Here is a 20,760-nt window from a genome sequence, read left to right as displayed (position 1 = left end):
AAAGTATAAATGAAACATTTAGTACTTATCATAAATCACAAATCATTGATTTCCATATTATTGTATACATTTTGTTCTAAGGAAGGTTTGAATTTGGCCAAGGTGATATTTATTTCATTTTTCAATGGGTGGTAGAATATTGCTATAGAGCTATTTGATTGGATCTTACCATTTTGATCTAAGATGCTTCCTGTTTAATGTCATATGTATAAAATGCCAGTCTTATAAATTATCAAATACATCCTTTTGGGTTTCTTTTCAAATGATCCAGATTTATTGTACTCAGTCGACAGTGTAACAATGAAGCAATTTTTTTGTTGCTTAACAGTCTTCCTCAAAGAATTGGACCCTTTAGGGCTGTAATAACCTAATAGCTTTGTGTTTTAAGTCCACAGTACATGGTGACCCTTGATATATACTTGTTGGCAAATAGAGGAATGAATGAATGAATACATGAATAATGAATGAAACTATGTAGAGTGAACTGGGTCTCATCTCTCCATTTGTTTGGCTACTGACCATTTAGCAGCAGTGGGTCCCTATAGTGGGTAGTCTGACATGCAAGTTTAACTCTTAAAGTCCTTTCTTTCCTTGCTCTAAGTTTCTTTTAAATTTCCTTAAGCGTAATCTCTCTCTTTTATGTGTTTTTCATTCAGATTTGATATTAAAGTCAGATTCCTTAAACAATACAAATCAGCTGTGCTGCAGAAGCCCCTGAAGGAAGACTTTGCCAATAAGAAAGGAGGTGTGGTGAGTGGTCCTAGACTCTAACCATTTCCATACATGTATAAAAAGGAAAGTTAGGTTGGTAGCATACTTTGCGACGCTAGGAGGAACTTGGCATATAGGAAAGGCCAGGATGCTGTTTCCTGGGTAACTATTACATCCACAACTGGGACAAATGATCCCTAATGACTCAGCCCTTTGCATGGAAGGGTTGGCTTTGCTTACCACTCCCAGCTGATGTATGATTTGTCTCTATGTCCAAGAGCTTGAAGCCACATCTTAAACATATATGCAGAATGCAATATCATTGAAAGGGCCACAGGCCAAGGTGTGGGTGGCCTCTAGAAGCTGGAAAAAGCAAGGAAACACCTTCTCCCCTAGAGCCTCCAGAAAGGAACACAGCATTGCCAGTGCCTTGATTTTGGCCCCTTGAGACGCATGTCAGACTTTTGACCCACAAGCGTATAAGATCCTCAATGTGTGGTTTGAAGTCCCTAAGTCTGTGTCAGTTTGTGAGACAGCAGTAGGAAACTAGGACAGAGGAGGCTGTGATAGAGTTGTGCTGAGTCCTGGTGATGGGCAGCTCTGTGGAGGGGCCTCACCACTTGGCTGGGACAGGCATAGGTGTTCCCTTCTCATCAGCCACGCAGCAGCATCTAGGTTCCGTACAGAGGCTGGCTGGAGGAAAGACTATGCATGGAGTGTGGGCAGACCTGCAACCCATCTAGCAGCAGATTCCATCACTGACAAGATTTTCAGGCCATGACCATCTTCTTTGATGGTCATGTCAAAGATTGGTCACATTTATTCCCCAAAGGTTTCAGTTCTAGCAGCACATAGTAAAGAGGGAAATCACTAGATAAAGAGGCTTAGGATTTTGTCCCTGCTCATCCATTCTTCACTGTGTTGCCTGGGGGGAAAATCACAAGCTCCCTAGAAATGAATTTCCATAAGTATAAAACTCAGAGGCTGGACAAGATATAGCCTTTCTTAGTACTAAAATTCTCTAATATATTTACACATTGCTTTCTGTTAAATCATGTTGATGTCAGACCATGATTCAATAAACATGTTGGCTATAAATTACCTACATGGCTGATATACTTAATTTTTAACTGATGTGACCTTAAGTATATAGCATGCCAATTCTTCTTTCAATTTATGAAATTGTTTTTGCAACAACAAGAAGAACAAAATTAGAGGCAGTTAAATATATAGCCTCCGAGGTTGTCTCTAGTGCTACATTTATTTTGGTGGAAACTTGGGCAAATTACTTAACTCTTTATGCCCATAAGGAAACAGCCTGCTTAAATTCATACTGAGCTCTCAACCACCTCTAAGCAGACCACCTAACAGAGTCCTGCCCAACAGAGCGGCAAGACTCAGGTCCACACTCCAGTGGGCAAGCACTTGTCCTTCTCACCAGAAATCCTGCACAAGCTCCTAGACCAACCTCACCTACTATGGGGCAGACACCATAAGCAAACTGAAGTACAATCCTGCAGCCTGTGGAAAGGAGACCACAAACACAGAAATTGAGACAAAAATGAGCCTACAGACAAGCATACTTCAGACCAACAAATAAGATAAAAACCCACAAAAAATACTAAATGAAGAGGAGATAGGGAATATACCTGAAAAAAATTCAGTGTAATGACAATAAGGATGAGCCAAGATCTCAGAAAAAGAATGGAGGCATAGACTGAGAAGTTTCAAAAATGTTTAACAAAGAGCTAGGAGAGTTAAAGCACAAACAAACAAATAATAAATAACTGAAATGGAAAAAAATACACTAGAAGGAATCAATATCAGAATAACTGAATCAGAAGAATGAATAAATGAGCTGAAAGACTGTTGGAATCACCACCATGGAAGAGAATAAAGAATGGAAAGAAATGAAGACCATTCTAAGATACCTCTAGGGCAACTTTAAACATACTAATATTTGCATTCAGGGGTCCAGAAAGAGAAGAGAGAGAGAGAGAGAAAGTGCCTGAGAAAGTATTTGAAGGTATTATTAGGGCCAAAATCTTCCCTAACATGGGAAAGCAAACACTCAAGTCTAGGAAGTAGAATCCCATATAGGATGAAGCCAAGGAGTAACACACTGAGACACATATTAATCAAACTGACAAAATTAAAGACAACAAATGTTAAAAGTTATAAGGGAAAATCAACAAATAACATGCCAGGAAATACCCATAAGGTATTCTGCAGGCTGGAATGAAGTGGTACAATGTATTTATTTATTTTTTTGTCCTTTTGTCTTTTTAGGGCCACACCTATGGCATATGGAGGTTCCCAGGCTAGGGGCCTAATTGGAGCTGTTGCTACCAGCCTATGCCAGAGCCACAGCAATGCCAGATCCGAGCTGCATCTGTGACCTGCACCACAGCTTAGGGCAATGCTGGATCCTTAACCCGCTAAGCAAGGCCAGGTATCGAACCTGCAACCTCGTGGTTCCTAGTCAAATTCATTTCCACTGCACCATGACGGGAACTCCACAATGCATTTAAAATGAAGAAAATGAAAAACCTCCAACCAAGAATACTCTACCCAGCAAGGCTCTTGTTCAGATTTGACCAAGAAATCAAAAGCTTTACATAAAAGTGAAAACTAAGAGAATTCCGCACCACCAAACCACCTTCAGAGCAAATGCTAAAGGAACTCTCTAGGTGGAAAAGAAAAAGTCACAACTAGAAACAAGAAAATTACAAATGGAGAGTTCCTTGGTGGCCTAGTGGTTAATGATCCAGTGTTGTCACTACTGTGGTTTGGGTTTAATCTCAGGCGTTCAGAACTTCCATTTATTGAGGGCATTGTAAAAAGGAAGGGAGGAAGGAAGGAAGGAAAGGAGGGAGGGGAGGATATTCACAAATGGGAAAGCTAACCAGTAAAGGCAAACATACAGTAAAAGTAGGAAGTCATCCATACAAAAATATGATATAAAAACAAGCAACTATGGGAAGAGGATAGGTCAAATGCAGGACATGGGAAATGCATTTGAAATGAAAAGAGCAGCAATGTAAGACAACCTTGTATTTATATAAACTACTGTATCAAAACCTCATGGTAACTACAAACCAGAATACTACAATACATAGAAACATAGACACAAAAAAGAAAAGCAATCCAAATACAACATTGAAAATAGTCATCAAATAACGTGATGAACAGAAGAAAAAAGACCTGCAAAAATCCAAAACAATTTAAAAAATGGCCATAAGGACATACATTTGACAATTACCCTAAATGTAAATGTATTAAATTTACAACCAAAAGACATAGACTAGCTGAATGGATGGATTCAAAATAAGACCCATATATATGTTCTTTACAACTTCAGTTGTAGGGACACAGACAGACTTAAAGTGAGGGAATGGAAAAAGATATTCCATGTAAATGGAAATCAAAAGAAAGCTGAAATTGGAATACTCATATCAAACAAAATAGACTTTAAAATAAAGACTTATAAGAGACAAAGAAAACACTACGTAATGATCAAGGGATCAAACCAAGAAGAAGATAAAGCTATAAATATATATGCACCCAGCATAGGAGCATCTCAATATGTAAGGCAAATGCTAACAGCATATAAGGGGAAATCAACAGTGACACAGTAACAGTCAGGGATTTTAACACCTCACTTACACCAATGGACACATTATCCAGACAGAAAAATCAACAAGAAAACACAGGCCTTAAATGACATATTAGACCAAATGGACTTTTTGATGTTTTTAGGCTACTCCAAACCAGTAGTTCTCTCAAGTGCATATGGAACATACTCCAGGATAGATCACATCTTGGATGACAAAGCAAACATCAATAAATTTAAGAAAACTGATATCATATAAAGCACTTTTCTTAACACAACACTATGATATCAGAAATCAATTACACAAAAAAAATGTAAAAACAAAAACATGTGGAGGCAACACAGTGCCTACTATATATAAATGTATTATCAGTGTTACCTCTTACTATTTCAAAACCAAGAAGAAACAGAAGTTAAGAATGATTTCAGGGAGTTCCCATTGTGACTCAGTGGTTAGCGAACCCAACTAGCATCCATAAGGATGCAGGTTTGATACCTGGCCTCGCTCAGTGGGTCAACGATCTGGCGTTGCTGTGAGCTGTGGTGTAGGCTGGCAGCTACAGCTCTGATTGGACCCCTAGCCTGGGAACCTCCATGTGCCGTGGGTGTGGCCCTAAAAAAAAGGCAAAAAGACCAAAAGAAAAAAAAAAAGAATTCATAACAGGAATAGACATAAACAAAAGAGAAGACTATAGCCACATACTTAAATACCTTTCATAAAATAAGTTCTAACAGCTTTCCAGAGGACTGGATTATTGTTGAATATAATGCCTTTCTCATGCATGCCAATGAACTGCAACCCAGGTTTGCTGCCAAATCGGGATGTGTAGTGACTATGCTTCATTACATGGAACACACTTGAGGACCTGCAGAAAAAGAAATCCTTGGGATAAATTGCTCAGGGTCAGAAACTCAGTTTAGTGAGTTTGACTACCTGGTGGCAACTGCATATTGATCTGACCATAGTGCATAATTTCTAGTGTTCAGATTAAATAGGCACTTGTGTTATTTCAGGAGCACAAGAACCTCCTCAAGTTGAAACATTTTTAGCTACTAGCTCTCTGTGTGAGCATCACTTAAGCTAAAACACACACACTACGCACACAACACACACACACACAAACACATACACACAAACACACATTTTGTTGCTTCCTCTTCACACATTTTGTTGCTTCCTCTTCTGTAATTCCAAGTCTCTAATATGTTACCTACCAAGGTGGTCAGAGCTGCAAGGTTTCACAAAACTGAACCCTCCACACCATCTTAGTTCTAAGAGCCTCTATTCCCCAAGCAGCCCTGCTCCAGATAGTGCCTCCCTGCACATCACCCTCAGAATTGGGAGATGCTGGTTAACCGAAGTCTTACCTCTTTACTTGGAAGCAGCAGTTCTACCCTGCACCTTCCACGCCCCCGAGTCTCTAATTGGCCCTGGCCCCTCGAGTGGGGTACCATTCAGGGACTGAAGGACATCTCCTGGACACCTGTGGCCCTGGGCTTGGTGGCAAGGCTGGGCCTGGAAGGGTCTCTGTGATGGCAGCAGTGGCTCCCTTGGGCTCTGCATCCAACATGATTCATCAGAGTCTGCAGGTTCACAGAATTCTCCAAGGACATAGGATGTGCAGAGCCTTTCGATAGGCCTTGACTTGGCAACCCTGGGAGTCTGGCAAAACCCAGGCTTCCTTGAACTCCTCTGTTCCTCTTCCACTGCTGTGCCCTCTCTCCCCACCCCCAGGCCCAGCCTTTAAGGGCTGGGATGGGCTTTGAGAGCAGCTAGGAAAGAGGAGACAGCCCCTCCCCACCCCTCTCCCCCTCTAGGACTTGCTTCCTGCCCCCAATCCTAGTGTGATTTGGGCCCGATAATGCAAAGCCTGTTAGAAAATAGTGTACAATCTAGCTGAAGAAGTTATGGGGCCTCCATATGTGAGGAAAATACTGTTTTTGTGGGACAGTGATACAGAATCTTCTGCAGAGAGACTCACTTTGTTGAGCAGATGTTTTACTATAATGCTTAGATGTTAGGCTATGGCATTGAAGGATATACAGATTATTTAAATAATTTGATAATTGAGAGGATAAATGGATGGTTATTCTCTTCAGGTTAAAAGGCAAATGGGTTTATTGGATGGTGACTTCAAAGAGCAGAAAGAAGAGATGAAAGAGCTGGGATGAGTGCATATTTATGAGGTTTTATGGAAGAGGGGACTCCAGGTTCATTGTTCAATAAAAGAGGGACTTTTTTGTCTGTGGGGAATTTAGGGAAGTTGAGAAGCAGGGCGGGAGGTATAAACTCCTCTTCATCTACCAACAGAAAGGTTAGGAACTGCTGCAGGTGACTGCATTTCTGTGGAAAGGGGCTGAGGTTCGTGCAGGGCCCAGATGGAAGAGGGCTCCCTGGGTGAAGGCTCAGTGGTGTCTGTGACCATGATGAGCACGGTCAGGAAACCACAAGTCCAGAAGGTCCTGAGTTAATAAGCCATGTGGTTAACTCTGCGTGGGAGTCAGAGGAGGGGGTGGGTATGAACACAGACGGGATGGGGTTTATCAGAACATAGAGAAGATAATAAGCAGGATGTGTGGTGTTTGTAGGTCCGTCGTTTTCATAAGTGCCAATATTTATACTGCAGAGGGAGATTGTCACAAACCCCACTTGCAGAAGTCAAACCAGATTATGTAAATGATACAGAGGAAAGTCAGTGCAGCGAGGAAACAAGGCAGACAGACCAGGGCAGAAGGAGGTCACCTCGAATTCCTTACTCACAGTGTTATCTGGTTATGGTGAGTGAGGGAGGGAAGAAGGGTCACGTCTCTGACACCTCCCTCCGAGGCGCAGGCTTTTTATCCATAACCTGGCAACGTCAGGTCTGGGACATGGAGCCCTGACCTGTCCCTGTGCTGCTGAGTAGACAGTAGGACCACAGAGCTTTTGCTCAGGCACAGACAAGGTCTCAGGTGTCCTCCTCCCCCTTCCTGTGCTAACAAAGCTGTTCCAAGCACGTCACCAGACCTCCTCTGCGGGGCAGGATAACAGGCTCTTCAGATCACAGCGTTTATGTCACAGTATTTCTATGGGCTCCATATGGCCAAGTGCCAATTCCCCTTGAAGACACATAGGCATGGCAGAGTGACTTCCTCCCGTATGTGTATCTGCAACTCCCAAGAATTTCCACTCGAGTATATTCAAATTGAGAGCCATTTTTCTTGGCGATAATCAGCAAAAGGAAGCAGAGTTTGGGAATAAAAAGAGGGGCCGAGGGGTTGGTAGAGAAGGAATAGAGGTTTTCTGCAGTGCATCTGTGAGACTGGAGAAAGCCACCGCAGGGTGACCTCTCATGAGTCTGTGTTCCGGCCACGTGAACAGGGCAGGCCCCAGAACGTGGATAAAAGTTGCCCATCCTGTGTGGTCTGGTGAGGAGCTGCCATAGGCACGGCTGAAGTGATATAAGCCTTGACTTGGGGCTCGAGAGCCAAGCCAGTCAGGTCTGCTAGGGAAGTTAAAATAGGTATTCTAGAACCTTCCCACCTGAGGCTTATTGATTATGCCATGTCTCCAAGACCAGAGTGGAGTTCAGAGACACAGATCATGACAATCCAAAGGGACCAAACATTTGAGCAGAGGAATAGGAAGACAACATGCTCATTCTTGCAGGAAAGGAAAATAGTTTAATAAATACTGGAGTTCCCGCTGTGGCTCAGTGGTTAATGAACACAACTAGCAACTCCGAGTATGTGAGTTTGATCCCTGGCCTTGATTAGTGGGTTATGGATCCAGCATTGCTGTGAGCTGTGGTGTAGCTCGCAGATGCCACTTGGATCCCATGTTGCTGTGGCTCTGGTGTAGGCCGGTGGCTACAGCTCTGATTGGACCCCTAGCCTGGGAACCTCCGCATGCCGTGGGTGCAGCCCTAAAAAGCCAAAAAGAGAAGAAAAAAAAAAAACTTTTTTAATAAATATGTCTTTGATTCTGCAAAGGAGAAAGAAGCTGGACATTTTCTGTGGTGCATGGGGTAGAAGATGGAAAGAATTGCACAGTGCTCATTGTGCAATTCAAGATGCGTAACATATTTCTGGTTTTAACTTTATTTTAGATGTTACTTTTTCTTATTTTGACGAACTTAATATTGTTTTAAAATTTCAAGTTCAACACAAGTGAACAGGTGTTCACTGCAGTGTTGGTTCTTCTTCCCCTCTCTCCACCGAACTTTTATTTCTCATTTGCAAATTCTCCTACTAAGGGGGCTTTCTGAACACATAACCCTCAAGATGGGAAGTGGCTAGTACAGTCTATATGACTGATTCCTACACTGGCCTAGAGTGACTATCTTCTCACTTGATTTTCTCTCCAAGTTGACAGTTGGCTCCTAAAAGGATGACTTTGCCTTAAGGAGGTTGTTCAGCATTGCCTGTGAGAACACATTCCTATAAGACAGTGAGCCAAGGAGTTCAGCTCTGGCTGCGTAGATTAGGCTTTGGGCTAAGAATTAGCCAAACCCTCACATCTGTGATGGATCCCAAATTCCATTTAAACTTTAAAAGAGAACCTCTGAAATAATGGCAGTGCTAAGAAATGAAAACAGAATTATCTTGTGAATGAATTATTTACTTGATATCTCTTTCAGGAAGAAAATCTTATTTTCAAAGCAAAATGCTTTCTATTAAGTAAAATATACTCTTAATTCCAGATAATATTCATCAAACTATCCTGAGTTTTAGATAAATTTTCCTCTTCCTTGTGATTGTAAAAAAAAAATATAAAATTCCACATGTTCCTATTTGTATTCCCAGGAATTAATTTGACTGACAAGTAGCCAAATTTTTTTCCTGTATGGAAACAGCATGCTATAGATATGGCTGAAATCGTTATTAATTAATAGATTTCAGGTCTCTAGATTTCTTACCTTCTCCTACCTCATTCTAAAATTAAAGCATAAAGTAAGTAATTTGTATACTCCTTATTCAGAAAATTCACAAGTGATACCCACAGGAAGAGGAGAGTGACTGGCTAAGGACAAGCAGCTTAAAAGAGACTGGTATACCTAACCAGAATAAATCAGGAAGGTGAAGGGATGGTTGGTGAAGGACCAGGGACACCAGCCCAGAGCTCTCCTGGTTTGTAGAGCAGCAGAGACCTCCTTCCCACAGCAAGGTGGGCCTGTAACACCAGGTAAGGGAGAAGTTACACTGATTGACTGACTGGGAGAGGATTTTGCACCATTAAAGAGAGACCAAGTGAGTCCCTAAACTCAGAAAGAACAGTGCTGGTGTATGATGTCTGGTCCCTGGAGATAAATTCTTCTTTAAATGTGACTCAAGTCAAAAGATACTTCCATACATAGCAAAGCTCTTGTCTCTTCAGAATGAAAAGGAGTCAGGAAATAAGTTCTTAGGTGGTTAGGAAGATGCCATCCTCCCATTCTGAGTTTAAAGAACTCCACACCTGAGGTCAGGTTCAAGAGTGATGAATACTAGAAATATGGGGGAGAGAATCAATGGAGTAATTGGTACCAAACATTTAAAAACACTTGCTTTGTGTAGACTTGTCCTGTACCTGTGATTTTATTTTATTGTTATTTTCCCAATACAGTTTTTTTTCTACTGTACAGCATGGTGACCCAGTTATACATATATGCATACATTATTTTTTCTCCCATTATCAGGCTTCATCACAAGTGACTAGATACAGTTCTCAGTGCTACACAGTACGATGTCATTGCTAATCCATTCCAAAAGCAATAGTTTGTATCTGTTAACCCCAAGCCCCTAATCTATCCCACTCCTTCCCCTTCCCTCTCTGCAGCCACAAGTCTATTCTCTAAGTCCATGATTTTCTTTTCTGTGGAAAGGTTCATTTGTGCCATACATTAGATTCAAATCATATGGTATTTGTCTTTCTCTTTCTGACTTACTTCACTCGGTATGAGAGTCTCTAGTTCCATCCATGTTGCTGCAAATGGCATTATTTTGTTCTTTTCTATGGCTGAGTAGCATTCCATTGTGTATATATGCCACATCTTCCTAATACAATCATCTGTTGATGAGCATTTGGGTTGTTTCCATGTCTTGGCTATTGTGAATAGTGCTGCAATGAACATGTGGGTGCATGTGTCTTTTTTAAGGAAAGTTTTGCCTGTGGTTTATACTCCATCAGTCCTACCACTTTTCCCTGTCCTTTGCCCTCTAGTGTCCTCTCTTAACCAGCTTCTATATTGGTCAGTGCAAGAGAGTAAGAAACCTGGTAACAGAGAAGCCTGACTGTAAATACCTTAACCTGATCAAATTTATCATCGCTAATATGGGACCACCTTTCCTGGTCTGTCGTGATGCAATATGAAGTTCCTACAACTAGGACGAAAGCGTTATTAAATAACGTTAATCTGAGTGGAATTGAACCTAAAGACCTGTTCTTCAGTTTATAAGCAATACTGGGAATAGAAGAGTATGTTCAATGACACCATGATGAGACAATGAGAGAAATTTGGAATGTGGGATATCCTGTAAGACAACTAACCTGGTCTCTTCAGAAGGTCATGGTCATGGGAGCAAAAGTGGGAGGATTGCTACTCTAACTTTCCTGTTTATTTGATCTTTTCTTACTAGAAAACTGACAAAATATTTTATTGTGAAAGATGAAAATCACTCCTCTCCATGCATCCTCAGCTCCTTTAGTTTGTCCTAGTTGCCTGGTAAAATGTCAACCCTGGCTCACTCTAACTCTTAGTTACCCGGTGTTTCACCTGGTATCTGAATGGGGCTGGGGAAAATCCATATGTGCACATGTGCACACACACACACACACACATGCACATACACACACACACATACTGGCAGGCCTCAAATTCACGTAGGCTGTCACTGTAGCTGACAATTCTACCCCATTTCTTGAGTCCACTCACTCTCACTTTTCTGGGTACTATTTTATCCTGCTTCCTCCCCTCCCCCACTATTCTACCTCCTCACCTTTAATTTCAACCAAAAACCTTTTTTCCTACTTAGCTGAGAAAATGGAAGCACCTAGAACCTCTGCAAGTCCAACCACCAAGATCTGTGGCCCATATTTCAACCTCCCCTCCTACTGCGGAAGAACTTCTAGGTCCCTAGTCAAGGCCAACTCCACTTGTCACCTGGGCCCCTGCACATCTCACCTGGCTCACTGCTTCTTTCTCCTGCATCAACAGTTTTCCTCTATAATTCATCATTCCCACGACACATGTCGTAATATCTCCTAACTTTAAAAAACAAAAACTCTTTGGACCAAACATCCCTTTCAGCTCTGTTCCATTTCTCTGCCTCCTCTATATCAAACTCCATGGAAGGGTGCTCTATACCTGCTGCCAGATTCTCTACTGGGGCTACTTTTGTCACTACCACTCCATGAAAACTGCTTTGTCAAGGTCACCCATGAGCTCCCTGGCGCTCACACTCTGTCCAGCATATACACCATCTGAATGGCTGACAATTTCGTCCTCCCTGATGTGCATTTCTTACCTGGCTTTCAGACCACCCCTCTGTCTTGGTTTTCCCTTTCCTGTGTGAGCATCCTTCTCAGCTTCCCTTTGCTAGTTTCTGACTATATTCCATTCAGTGGCACTAGGCAAGTCAATTCAAAATACCTGAAATTGGATCCTGATACCTCAACATCTCAGAGTTGTTTCATCCATCTCATTTTCTGTGCAGCACATCTCTGCCTGATAGTAGTATGGACAATCATCCTGATTTTCCTGGGACTGTCCAAAGTTTAGCATTTAAAAGTCTCAAACCTAAGAAACCCTCTAGTCCCTGATAAACCAGGACAGCATGTCACCCCACTGATACAATATGTTTTATGGGTTTTTTTTGGTGGATTAGCAGTGTAATAATGTATTTCTTCATGAGGGTAGGGATTTGGGATATTTGTTCATGATACCTGGTATATACATCATGAGTTGTCAATAAATATTTATTTACAGAATGAATGGAAAACCAATAATGACTGTGGTAGGTTAAGATCATTCAGTGCTTAGTGTAAAGTCAGTTTTCTATACATTTATGCTTATGGAATAAATGAATGAATTCCCTATAAATTTATACATGATTTGAATATAAAATACTATATCCCTTATTCGTAGGTAAACTGCTAACAGGTGCACCAATATGACCCTAATTAGTGTGTTAAGTGCTAATTCCCCTTCATGGATGCTACCCACATTCTTTTCTTGATAGTCATGCCAAACACTACGGTATACACATGACCTATAGTGTCATGCATAACGTCTATAGACCCTCATTACTTTGGAGCATCCCTCCCTGGGGGATCATGCCAACTTCATCTACAGATGACAGGCGGACCTTCCTCCAAAGCCCCCAGTTGCTCAGGCAGAGTCCCAGCAGCCCTCCTGCCTGACCTCCCTGCTGAAGTTCTGCAGCCTCCACCCCTCCAGGACTAAGCTGATTTGAAAAGTTGGGCCATAATCTCAGTGCAGTTGTAATGGCTACCGATGCCAAACTTTTCAAAAGAGAAAAAACGTGGCAAAGTATTCAAAGAAAAAGAAAGAGCTCCCTGGGGTCCAGTGGGGTCTTCTCAAGAGGTACGGGTAGTTCTGGAAGGACCGAAGAGCAGGCAGGGGAAGGAGATGGGGACAAACACCTCCTATGCCTGGGGGAGTGCAGCCCTTAACAACAAAAGTGAGCAGCTCAGAGGCAATTAAAGGGAACACAGAGACTCCAACCAGAGAAAGCCAGCTGGGAGGACAGGGCAGGGAAGAGCTGGGGGAGCTGGGAGAGGGCACAGTGGGTTGTTGTCCACGTCCTCAGTGTGAATCAGTGCCGGACTCTGTCAGGGTCGCTAAGGTTGCTCTCCTGACTACAGTAGCAGTGTGGCCAGATGCCACCTGCGCTGTAATGCGGACCCTATTTCAGGAATTGCCTTTGGGGTTCCTGGGAATTTATCTGGTGATCTAAGTATCTGGTATCTAATAGCAGTTTCTGTTGTCCTCTGGTCCTTTGTCACGTGCTTCATTCTTCCCTCCAGGTCTAGGCTTGTGCTCCTACCACCTGAGCTGGATTTAGGGTATGAAAATAAGACAAAACCACCCCAACCTGCTCAGCTGTTTTCCCCAACCCCTGGGAAAGGCCCCCTGCCCTGGAAGCTTCTTCCCTTCTCTCTTCCCTCAAGCTCCTTAGCAGTTTGGAATCACTTGGGGAGGCTCTAAGCATGACTGATTCCTGGGTTCTCCCACCTGGAGAATATAAAAGTTAGAGGCATGGCCTGGGGGGCAGTTTTTGAACAGCTCCCTGGGTGACTTTAATGTGCAGCCAGAGTGAAAAGCACTGCTCTAGATCCTGAACTTCATATGGTATCCTTCATTTACATAGATATAACCTTAGCAACAGACATCAACATATCAAAATAAGTTTTTTAAATAGGAAAATACTCAGCCTTGATTTTTAAATGTCTCAGATTATTAACAGACTTACTTGCTAATAATGAGTGTTTCTTCTCCACCTATCCAGACTCTTATGAATTCTCCATACGTTTTGTTGTAGTAGTTGCAGGCACTGCCAATCCCCATCCAGAGGAATCTGAGGTAGGAAATTAGGGGCCCAATTCCCAGAAAATAGCCAGGACCTAGGGAAGTCACCAGATCACACTCGGTATTTCAGCAACACCAAAAAAAGAGCCATTGCTTTAAGTTATTTCTATTCTTGTTCTTTTTATATAAATATCCACGTAAACCTTCTGATGTGTGTATGTGAATCACACAAATACACAATGGTTAAAACAACAACACAAGTTAACATGGAGCTCTTCACAACTCCATGAGTAAGGAGTGGTTCAGAGTCTACACCACAGCAGTTCCATATGGTGTCAATCATTTCAGTCTGAAGGGCCCAAGTAGAGGTCTATCTGATTCTTGCTATGTTAAATGGTGTCAATAATTTTCAAATGCAAGTCAATCAGTTCTTCTAGTAACAAGCATGAAAGCCAGGACAGTAACAAGTGGACAGATCTGTTTGCCTACATCTGTTTGAAAAATTGGGTTTGAAAGCACCAGTCACTGGAATGAATGGGTTTGAGTTAATTTGTAATCTTTTTAACTGTGAGAAACATGGTCTGCAAAGACAATGTTCAAACAAAGGGTATTCATTCCTTTTTTTTTTTTTTTTTCATTCAAAAAGGATCCAATTTAAGAAGAGAAACTTAAGCTAAATCTCATTAGGTCAAATAAAGCTAGGCAGTGAGGAAGGAGGCACTTGGGTGATCAGTGTCTAGCCCAGAGTCTGAGACTAATGAAGAGCAGTGGCCCTTACACCCTTGCTTATATAGATGACAACAGCAATTGAAGAGCATGATTCTGGTGAACAGCTCAGGAACTTGCTGTTGCTTGTATCAGAGAACAACCTTAATAGCGTAACATTAGTAGTGGTGGTGAAAGTTAGTCAAAAACTTTTTGAAATGGTTTTAGGAGTTTTATTGTAAAGTAATAACATTTATCTCTCTTATTCCTTTAATTCCATTCTGTCATGGAGCCAAAACTTGCACAGCTGCCTGAGACAGTAAAGTACTGTCACTGCACAGGAATTCATAATAGTCTGTATAACTTAAACTTTTTGTATGAATCATTTAAGTTGAATGTTTATTCCCTAACCTGGGCAATCAAAGTTTATTCCTTAATTTTGTACTATAGGGTAATGTGGACAAGACCATCAGGGAGTTTTTTGTTTTTTTGTTTTGGTTGTTGTTGGGTTTTTTTGTTTGTCTTTTGCCCTTAACATGAAAGTCTTTGTTAATGTCTATAGAATCAAAACAAGTTTGAGAGTGCTGGGATCAAGGGGTCTTAATCTTAGAATTGTTCTAATAACACAATAAATAGATAACTGATATATCAAATATCTTATGGGACTGGGGCACATTTCTGCCATGAGGTATTTGCTCTGAAACTAAAAAATAGTGTGATATTTTGGAGAATTCTGTATTAATCAGATAGTGTGGCATGGTAGGTTATCTTCTGCAATTATCTGGATAATTATATTCTACTTTACTTTTGATTGATCCAGAGAGCTTGTTGAAGGTTCTCTCAGGGTATGATGTTCCAAGGGAACCAGAGTGGTCTCTGTTTTCTATCACTGTCCAAGTCCCATCCAGCCCTTATGGTGGCACCAACATCACCACCACACCCAAGAACAAAAGCAAATGAAGAGTGGGGTAGAGAGAAGGAGTAAATTTAACAAAGGGAGAGGGCAAAGGACCTAGATGAGACAAAGTGGAAGGTGGGAGGGAGACAGAAAAGAGTACAGAAGGCATTCCAGAGATATTTTCACTTTTAGCCCTGGAATTTTACTTTACTCTACCACATCTTAAGCTTACTTTAAAGGATACTTGTGCTAATTCTACTTTGCCAAAAGAAAATGCAGACTTAAAGGAATTAGCCAACCTTTTTAATGGTTTCATTTAACATGTGCAGATAATTAATATAAAAATTTTCACCTGAGTTCATTTGCTAATATGTTGTGTACTTTAGCCATCTCCTCAGATTTACTTTTCGTCCTTTTGCAAAGTTATCGTTACCTTTATGGACCAAAAGCCCAAGCAAACAGTCTCCTTAAATATAAAAATAAATGACTGACTTACCTGGTATTGAAGATGTGTTTTTATAATTCCAAACCAAGAGAAGAAAGCCAGTGAGCAGCAGGACTGCAATGCTGGCAAAAGGCACAACTTCAGACACCATGCTGGTGACTTTATAATGCATTGGGTTCAGCATTTCCAAAACCATCTTGCATTGCTTGATCTCAGAGGAAGCAATTTAAAGTCCTGTTGAAATCAGAGGGGCAAAAAATTAGATGTACCCCATAGGTACATCTAGGACTCCTATTGATTCAGAGGATGCTATAGTTTAAGATCAGTGCTTTGTTTGATAATATGATTGGAAACTTAAACAGCACATATTTGAAGTTACAACCAAAACAAGCCCAAGAAACATCTTTTGGCCTGAAGTGCAGCATGTCTGACATTGGTAGAGTCTTAGGTTCATTTGGTTGCTTGGCCTGATAGAACCTTATCATCTTGCCCCTGAGTGGGTAGATGGACTAAATTCCCAATTGAGAACCAAACTTCTTATGAAAATACATGAAAATGAAGCTCATCCCAGAGGTGAAGTCATTTTATGAATTCATTAGCATTTTGTTTAGGCAATCTTTTCTGTGGAGGCCAGATCAGATTTTCTTAAAGCAATCTCTCACCCCCTTCCTGCTCATAATTAGTACCAAAGAATATGCTTCTCCAGTAAGAAGGAAAATTTCTAATTTCTCTCTTTCATCCATTCTATATCTGAGTTTTTTGAGCATCTTTGTCATCATTACCTTAAACTCTTTCTAGATTGTTTATATCCATTTCATCTAGTTCTTCTTTTGGGGTTTTATCTTGTTCCTTCTTTTGGAATCTATTTCTCTGTCACCTCATTTTGCTTAATCCGCTGTTTTTATTCCTATGTATTTGGTAGGTTTGTTTTGTTTCCCAATCATGGGAAAGTGGCCTAATGTAGGAAATATACATTCCCTGTAGTGTTCCTATAGGTAACAGCAGTGTACCACCCTCTGGTCACCTGAGCACTATGCTTTAGGGGTGCCCTCTTTGGGGGCAGTCTTGGTCCATTGTAGCAAACTGACTACTATGGGCATGGTGATTGATGTCGCTGTGCCCTCTTCAGGTTAGTTGCCAGGCTATGCTTTGTGCATAGGCTGCCACCTATAGGTGGACAGAGATGTGTCATGAAGTGGCTGGCTACTGAGTCACAGGAAAGGGGGTCTTTGGGCTAATGCTGCTCTGGTGGTGGGGAGAACTTGGTCCTAGGGTAGCTAGCAGTGGGTCCAGGGTTCCCAGAGTTAGGTCAGCCTGTTTATGGATAGGGCCATGGTTTGGGGCATTGGGCCTTGGCATCCTCCTACTGGTGGGCAGAGCCAATTCCTGACTTGGCTGTCTGTGGGGTCTGTCTGGGGTGACCCAGAGCTAGTGAGAGCCTGTTGGTTAGGGGCCAGATCCTGTCATGTCTGGCTGAGGGGCACAAGGTGTCCTGGGGCTGGTTCAGGCCTGCTGTTCAATAAAGCTGGAGCCCACGGCATCAGGGGTGGTGCTGGCCTGCTGGTGGATGAATTGGGTCTTTACACATTGGCTAAGGGCTGTGGTGGTTGGGGCTGCTGTCATCCCTCTGGTGGATGGGACTGGGACCCAGGGGTTTCTGGAGCTGGTTGCCACCCACAGGTGGGTGAGACCAAGATCTGGGGCGTGTGCTGGCAAACGAATGAGTGGTCTGGGTCCTGGCTTCCCTGGCTGTGGTGCTGGGTTTCCCAGACCTAGTATTGGCTTGCTGGTGGGCGGTGCAGGGCCCAGGGTGTTCTGAGGCTGGGGCTGGCCCACTGTTGAGTGCACCAGAGCCCTACACAGCTGGCTGCAGAATGTTGGTTTTCCCAGGGCTGGTGTCCAGCCATGGTGAGCGAAGCCAGGTTCACTGGAGGGTAGAGCTGTGTTCTGGGGTCTCTGGCTGAAAGGTCCGGAGGTTCTGGAGCAAATGTTGGCCTGCTTGGGTAGTGCCAGCACCAGGGTAGTCACAGGGCTGTTGCTGGTCCACTACTGGGCCAAGCTGGGTCCTAGGTCTCTGGCAGCCGGGCAGTGGGGGTGCTGAGAGTTAGTGTCTGCTGGCAGGAGCTGGAGGCTACCCCCTAGTGGGAAAGGCCAGGTTTAGAGCTAAGGCAGGCCTTCTGGTAGGCTGGTCTGGGTCTGATAGCTCACTTTCAGGTGCTAGAGGTCCTGGGGTTTGCTAGTTCCCTGATGGGTAGGGCCAGTCCTGAGGCTGCTGGGTGCTCAGGGTGTCCTTCAGCGGCAGGCCTTCTGGTGAGTGGGCATGATTCCCACCCAGGTAATGCCTGGGGCAGACTCCCAGTGGGCAAAGCCAGGTCCCTGCACTAATTCTCTAGACAGAGAGTTGCACGGTGGTGCTTACCAGCACCAGTGTTCTCTGGGTAGGATGGATTCTCATTGACGTCTGTTGCCAGCGTCTAAGTCCTAGGCTGAGTTTCAATTGCCTCCTGCTTCTGGGAGGCTCTTCAGCATCAACAAGTGGGTCTGACTCTGGCTCCTTTCAAATTACTGATTGTGTCCTTGGTTCTAGAGCATGTGAGAGTTTGGGTACGTCCTTTAGGAGTGGAGTCTCTATTTCCCGCAGCCCTCTGTCTTTCCCCAAAGTAGCTCCATTGGTTTAAAGCCAAACTTTCTACAGGGTAGAAATCCTAGAAATAAACCCAAGTGCTTATGGTCAATTAATCCACAACAAAGGAGGCAAGAATATACAATGGAGAAAAGACAGGTGTTACTAGGAAAACTGGACAACTGCATGTAAAAGAATGAAATTAGAACATTCTCTAATACCATATACAAAAATAAACTCAAAATACATTAAAGAGTTAAATGTAAGACCAAGTACTATAAAACTCCTAGAGTAAAACATAGGCAGAACACTCTTTGACATAAATCACAGCAATATTTTTCTGGCTCTTTCTCCTGGAGTAATGGAAATAAAAGCTAAAAGAAACAAATGAGGCTTAACTGAACTTGTAAGCTTTTGCACAGCAAAGGAAACCATAAACAAAATGAAAAGACAACCTATAGAGTGGGCGAAAATATTTGCAAATGATGCAATAGACAAGGGATTAATTTCCAAAATATACAAAGAGCTCATGCAGCCCAATATCTGAAATACAAACAACACCATCAAAAAGTGATCTAAGTAGGCATTTCTCTAAAGACATACAGATGACCAGCAGGCCCATGAAAAGATGCTCAGCATCACTAATTATTAGAGAAATGCAAATCAAAACTAAAATAAGGTAACACCTCACACCAGTCAGAATGGCTATCACCAAAAAGTCTACAAATAATAAATGCTGGAGTGGGTGTGGAGAAAATGGAACACTCTTACACTGTTGGTGGGAATGTTAAGTTGGTATAACCAATATGGAGGGTCCTCAAAAAGCTAAAAATAGAGTTATTATATGATTCAGTGATCCCACTCCTGGGCATATATCCAGAGAAAACTATAATTCAATAAGGTACATGCACCCTGATGTTTATGGCTGCCCTATTTATAACAGATAACAGATACATGAATGCATCCTCAGTGTTCATTGGTAGGTGAATGGATAAGGAAGATGTGTATGTACGCAATGGAATACTACTCAGTGACAAAAATAATGAAATAATGCTATTTGCAGCAACATGGATGGGCATAGAGATTATCATACTAAGTGAAGTAAGTCAGACAAAGATAAATATCATATATCATTTAAACGTGGAAACTAAAAAAATGATACAGATGAACTTATTTACAAAACAGAAGCAGACTCACAGACATAGAAAACAAACATGGTTACAAAAGGAGAAAGAGGGCAAGGGATAAATTAGGAGTTTGGGGTCAACATATACACACCACTGTATATAAGATAACCAACAAAGACCTACTGTATAACATACGGAATTATACTTAATATCTTGAAATAACCTATAATGGAAAAGAACCTAAAAAAGATATGTAACTGAATCACTTTGCTGTACACCTGAAACTCACACAACATTAAAAATCACTATATTTCAGTCAAAACTTTAAAAAATAGTAGGAGCTCCCCCTGTGGCCCAGTGGGTTAATGATCTGGCTAGTCTCTGTGTCGGCACCAGATTTTTCCCAGGCCTGGCACAATCAGTTAAGGATCCTGTGTTGCCACAGCTGTGGCACAGGTCACTGCCGCAGCTTGGATTTGATCTCTTGTCTGGAAACTTCCATGTGCCACAGGTGTGGCCAAAAAAAGAAAACAAAATTTAAAAAAATAAACAAATTTAATTTTACCCATTAAAAAAAAAGCCAAATGTCCTGGGAGTTTGTTTTCTTGATGTAGGATGCCTGGCTGTGGAGCCCAATGTGGGGTTCAGATCCCTGGCTCATTGGGGAGCACCTCTGTAATTATAATTGTCCTCTCATTAGTGGGTTGCCCACCCTGGGGTATGGGTCTTGACTGTACCAAGTCTCTGCCCCTCTTACCTGTCTTGTTGTGACCCTTCTTTATATCTTTCTCTGTAGAAAATCCTTTCTGCTAGTTTTTAGATCTTTCGCACGAGTAGTTGCTCTGTAAAGAGTTGTGATTTTGGTGTGCCTGTGGGAGGAGGGGTGTTCAGGGTCTTCTTGGCCACACCCTCCTTCCTATGAGATTGAAGGAATGTTTGCAGCTTCTGGAGGCATTCCCTTATGTTAATTTCACTATGGTCTATGGGCTATGGCTGGCAGCCCTAATCAGCCTGAGGGCCACTGGGAAGAAGACAAGAATGTGCAGGAATGGGGGAGAAGCTGGGGGCTGCTTGGGCCAAGTGTGGTTTTGAAAGGAGAAGTGATTAGATTCCAAGAGGGAAAGGGTGC

General features: G+C 42.3%; 1 protein-coding gene across 2 annotated transcripts in view; it reads right to left on the bottom strand.

Annotated features, from left to right (window-relative positions):
* CYP19A1 (cytochrome P450 family 19 subfamily A member 1) overlaps positions 1–20,420 on the bottom strand; it is a 31,573-nt gene extending 11,153 nt beyond the window's left edge. The window contains exons 1-4 of one of the 2 annotated variants that reach the window (NM_214429.2): positions 20,389–20,420; positions 15,933–16,115; positions 13,778–13,928; positions 5,036–5,190 (exon numbers count right to left, since the gene is read on the bottom strand). In NM_214429.2, coding sequence (NP_999594.1) covers positions 5,036–5,190; positions 13,778–13,928; positions 15,933–16,077 — 451 coding nt within the window. In that variant the 5' untranslated portion in view covers positions 16,078–16,115; positions 20,389–20,420. The other variant, XM_085010935.1, reaches the window with a different exon arrangement.
* Positions 20,421–20,760: the final 340 nt, after the last annotated feature.

This window comes from Sus scrofa, chromosome 1 (assembly GCF_054392235.1).
Source record: "Sus scrofa isolate SSC_HxYL_T2T_F1_AM1 chromosome 1, Sscrofa_HxYL_maternal_Yorkshire_Landrace_v2.0, whole genome shotgun sequence".
NCBI classification, from domain to species: domain Eukaryota; kingdom Metazoa; phylum Chordata; class Mammalia; order Artiodactyla; family Suidae; genus Sus; species Sus scrofa.
This window is presented reverse-complemented; position numbering and strand designations above follow the sequence as displayed.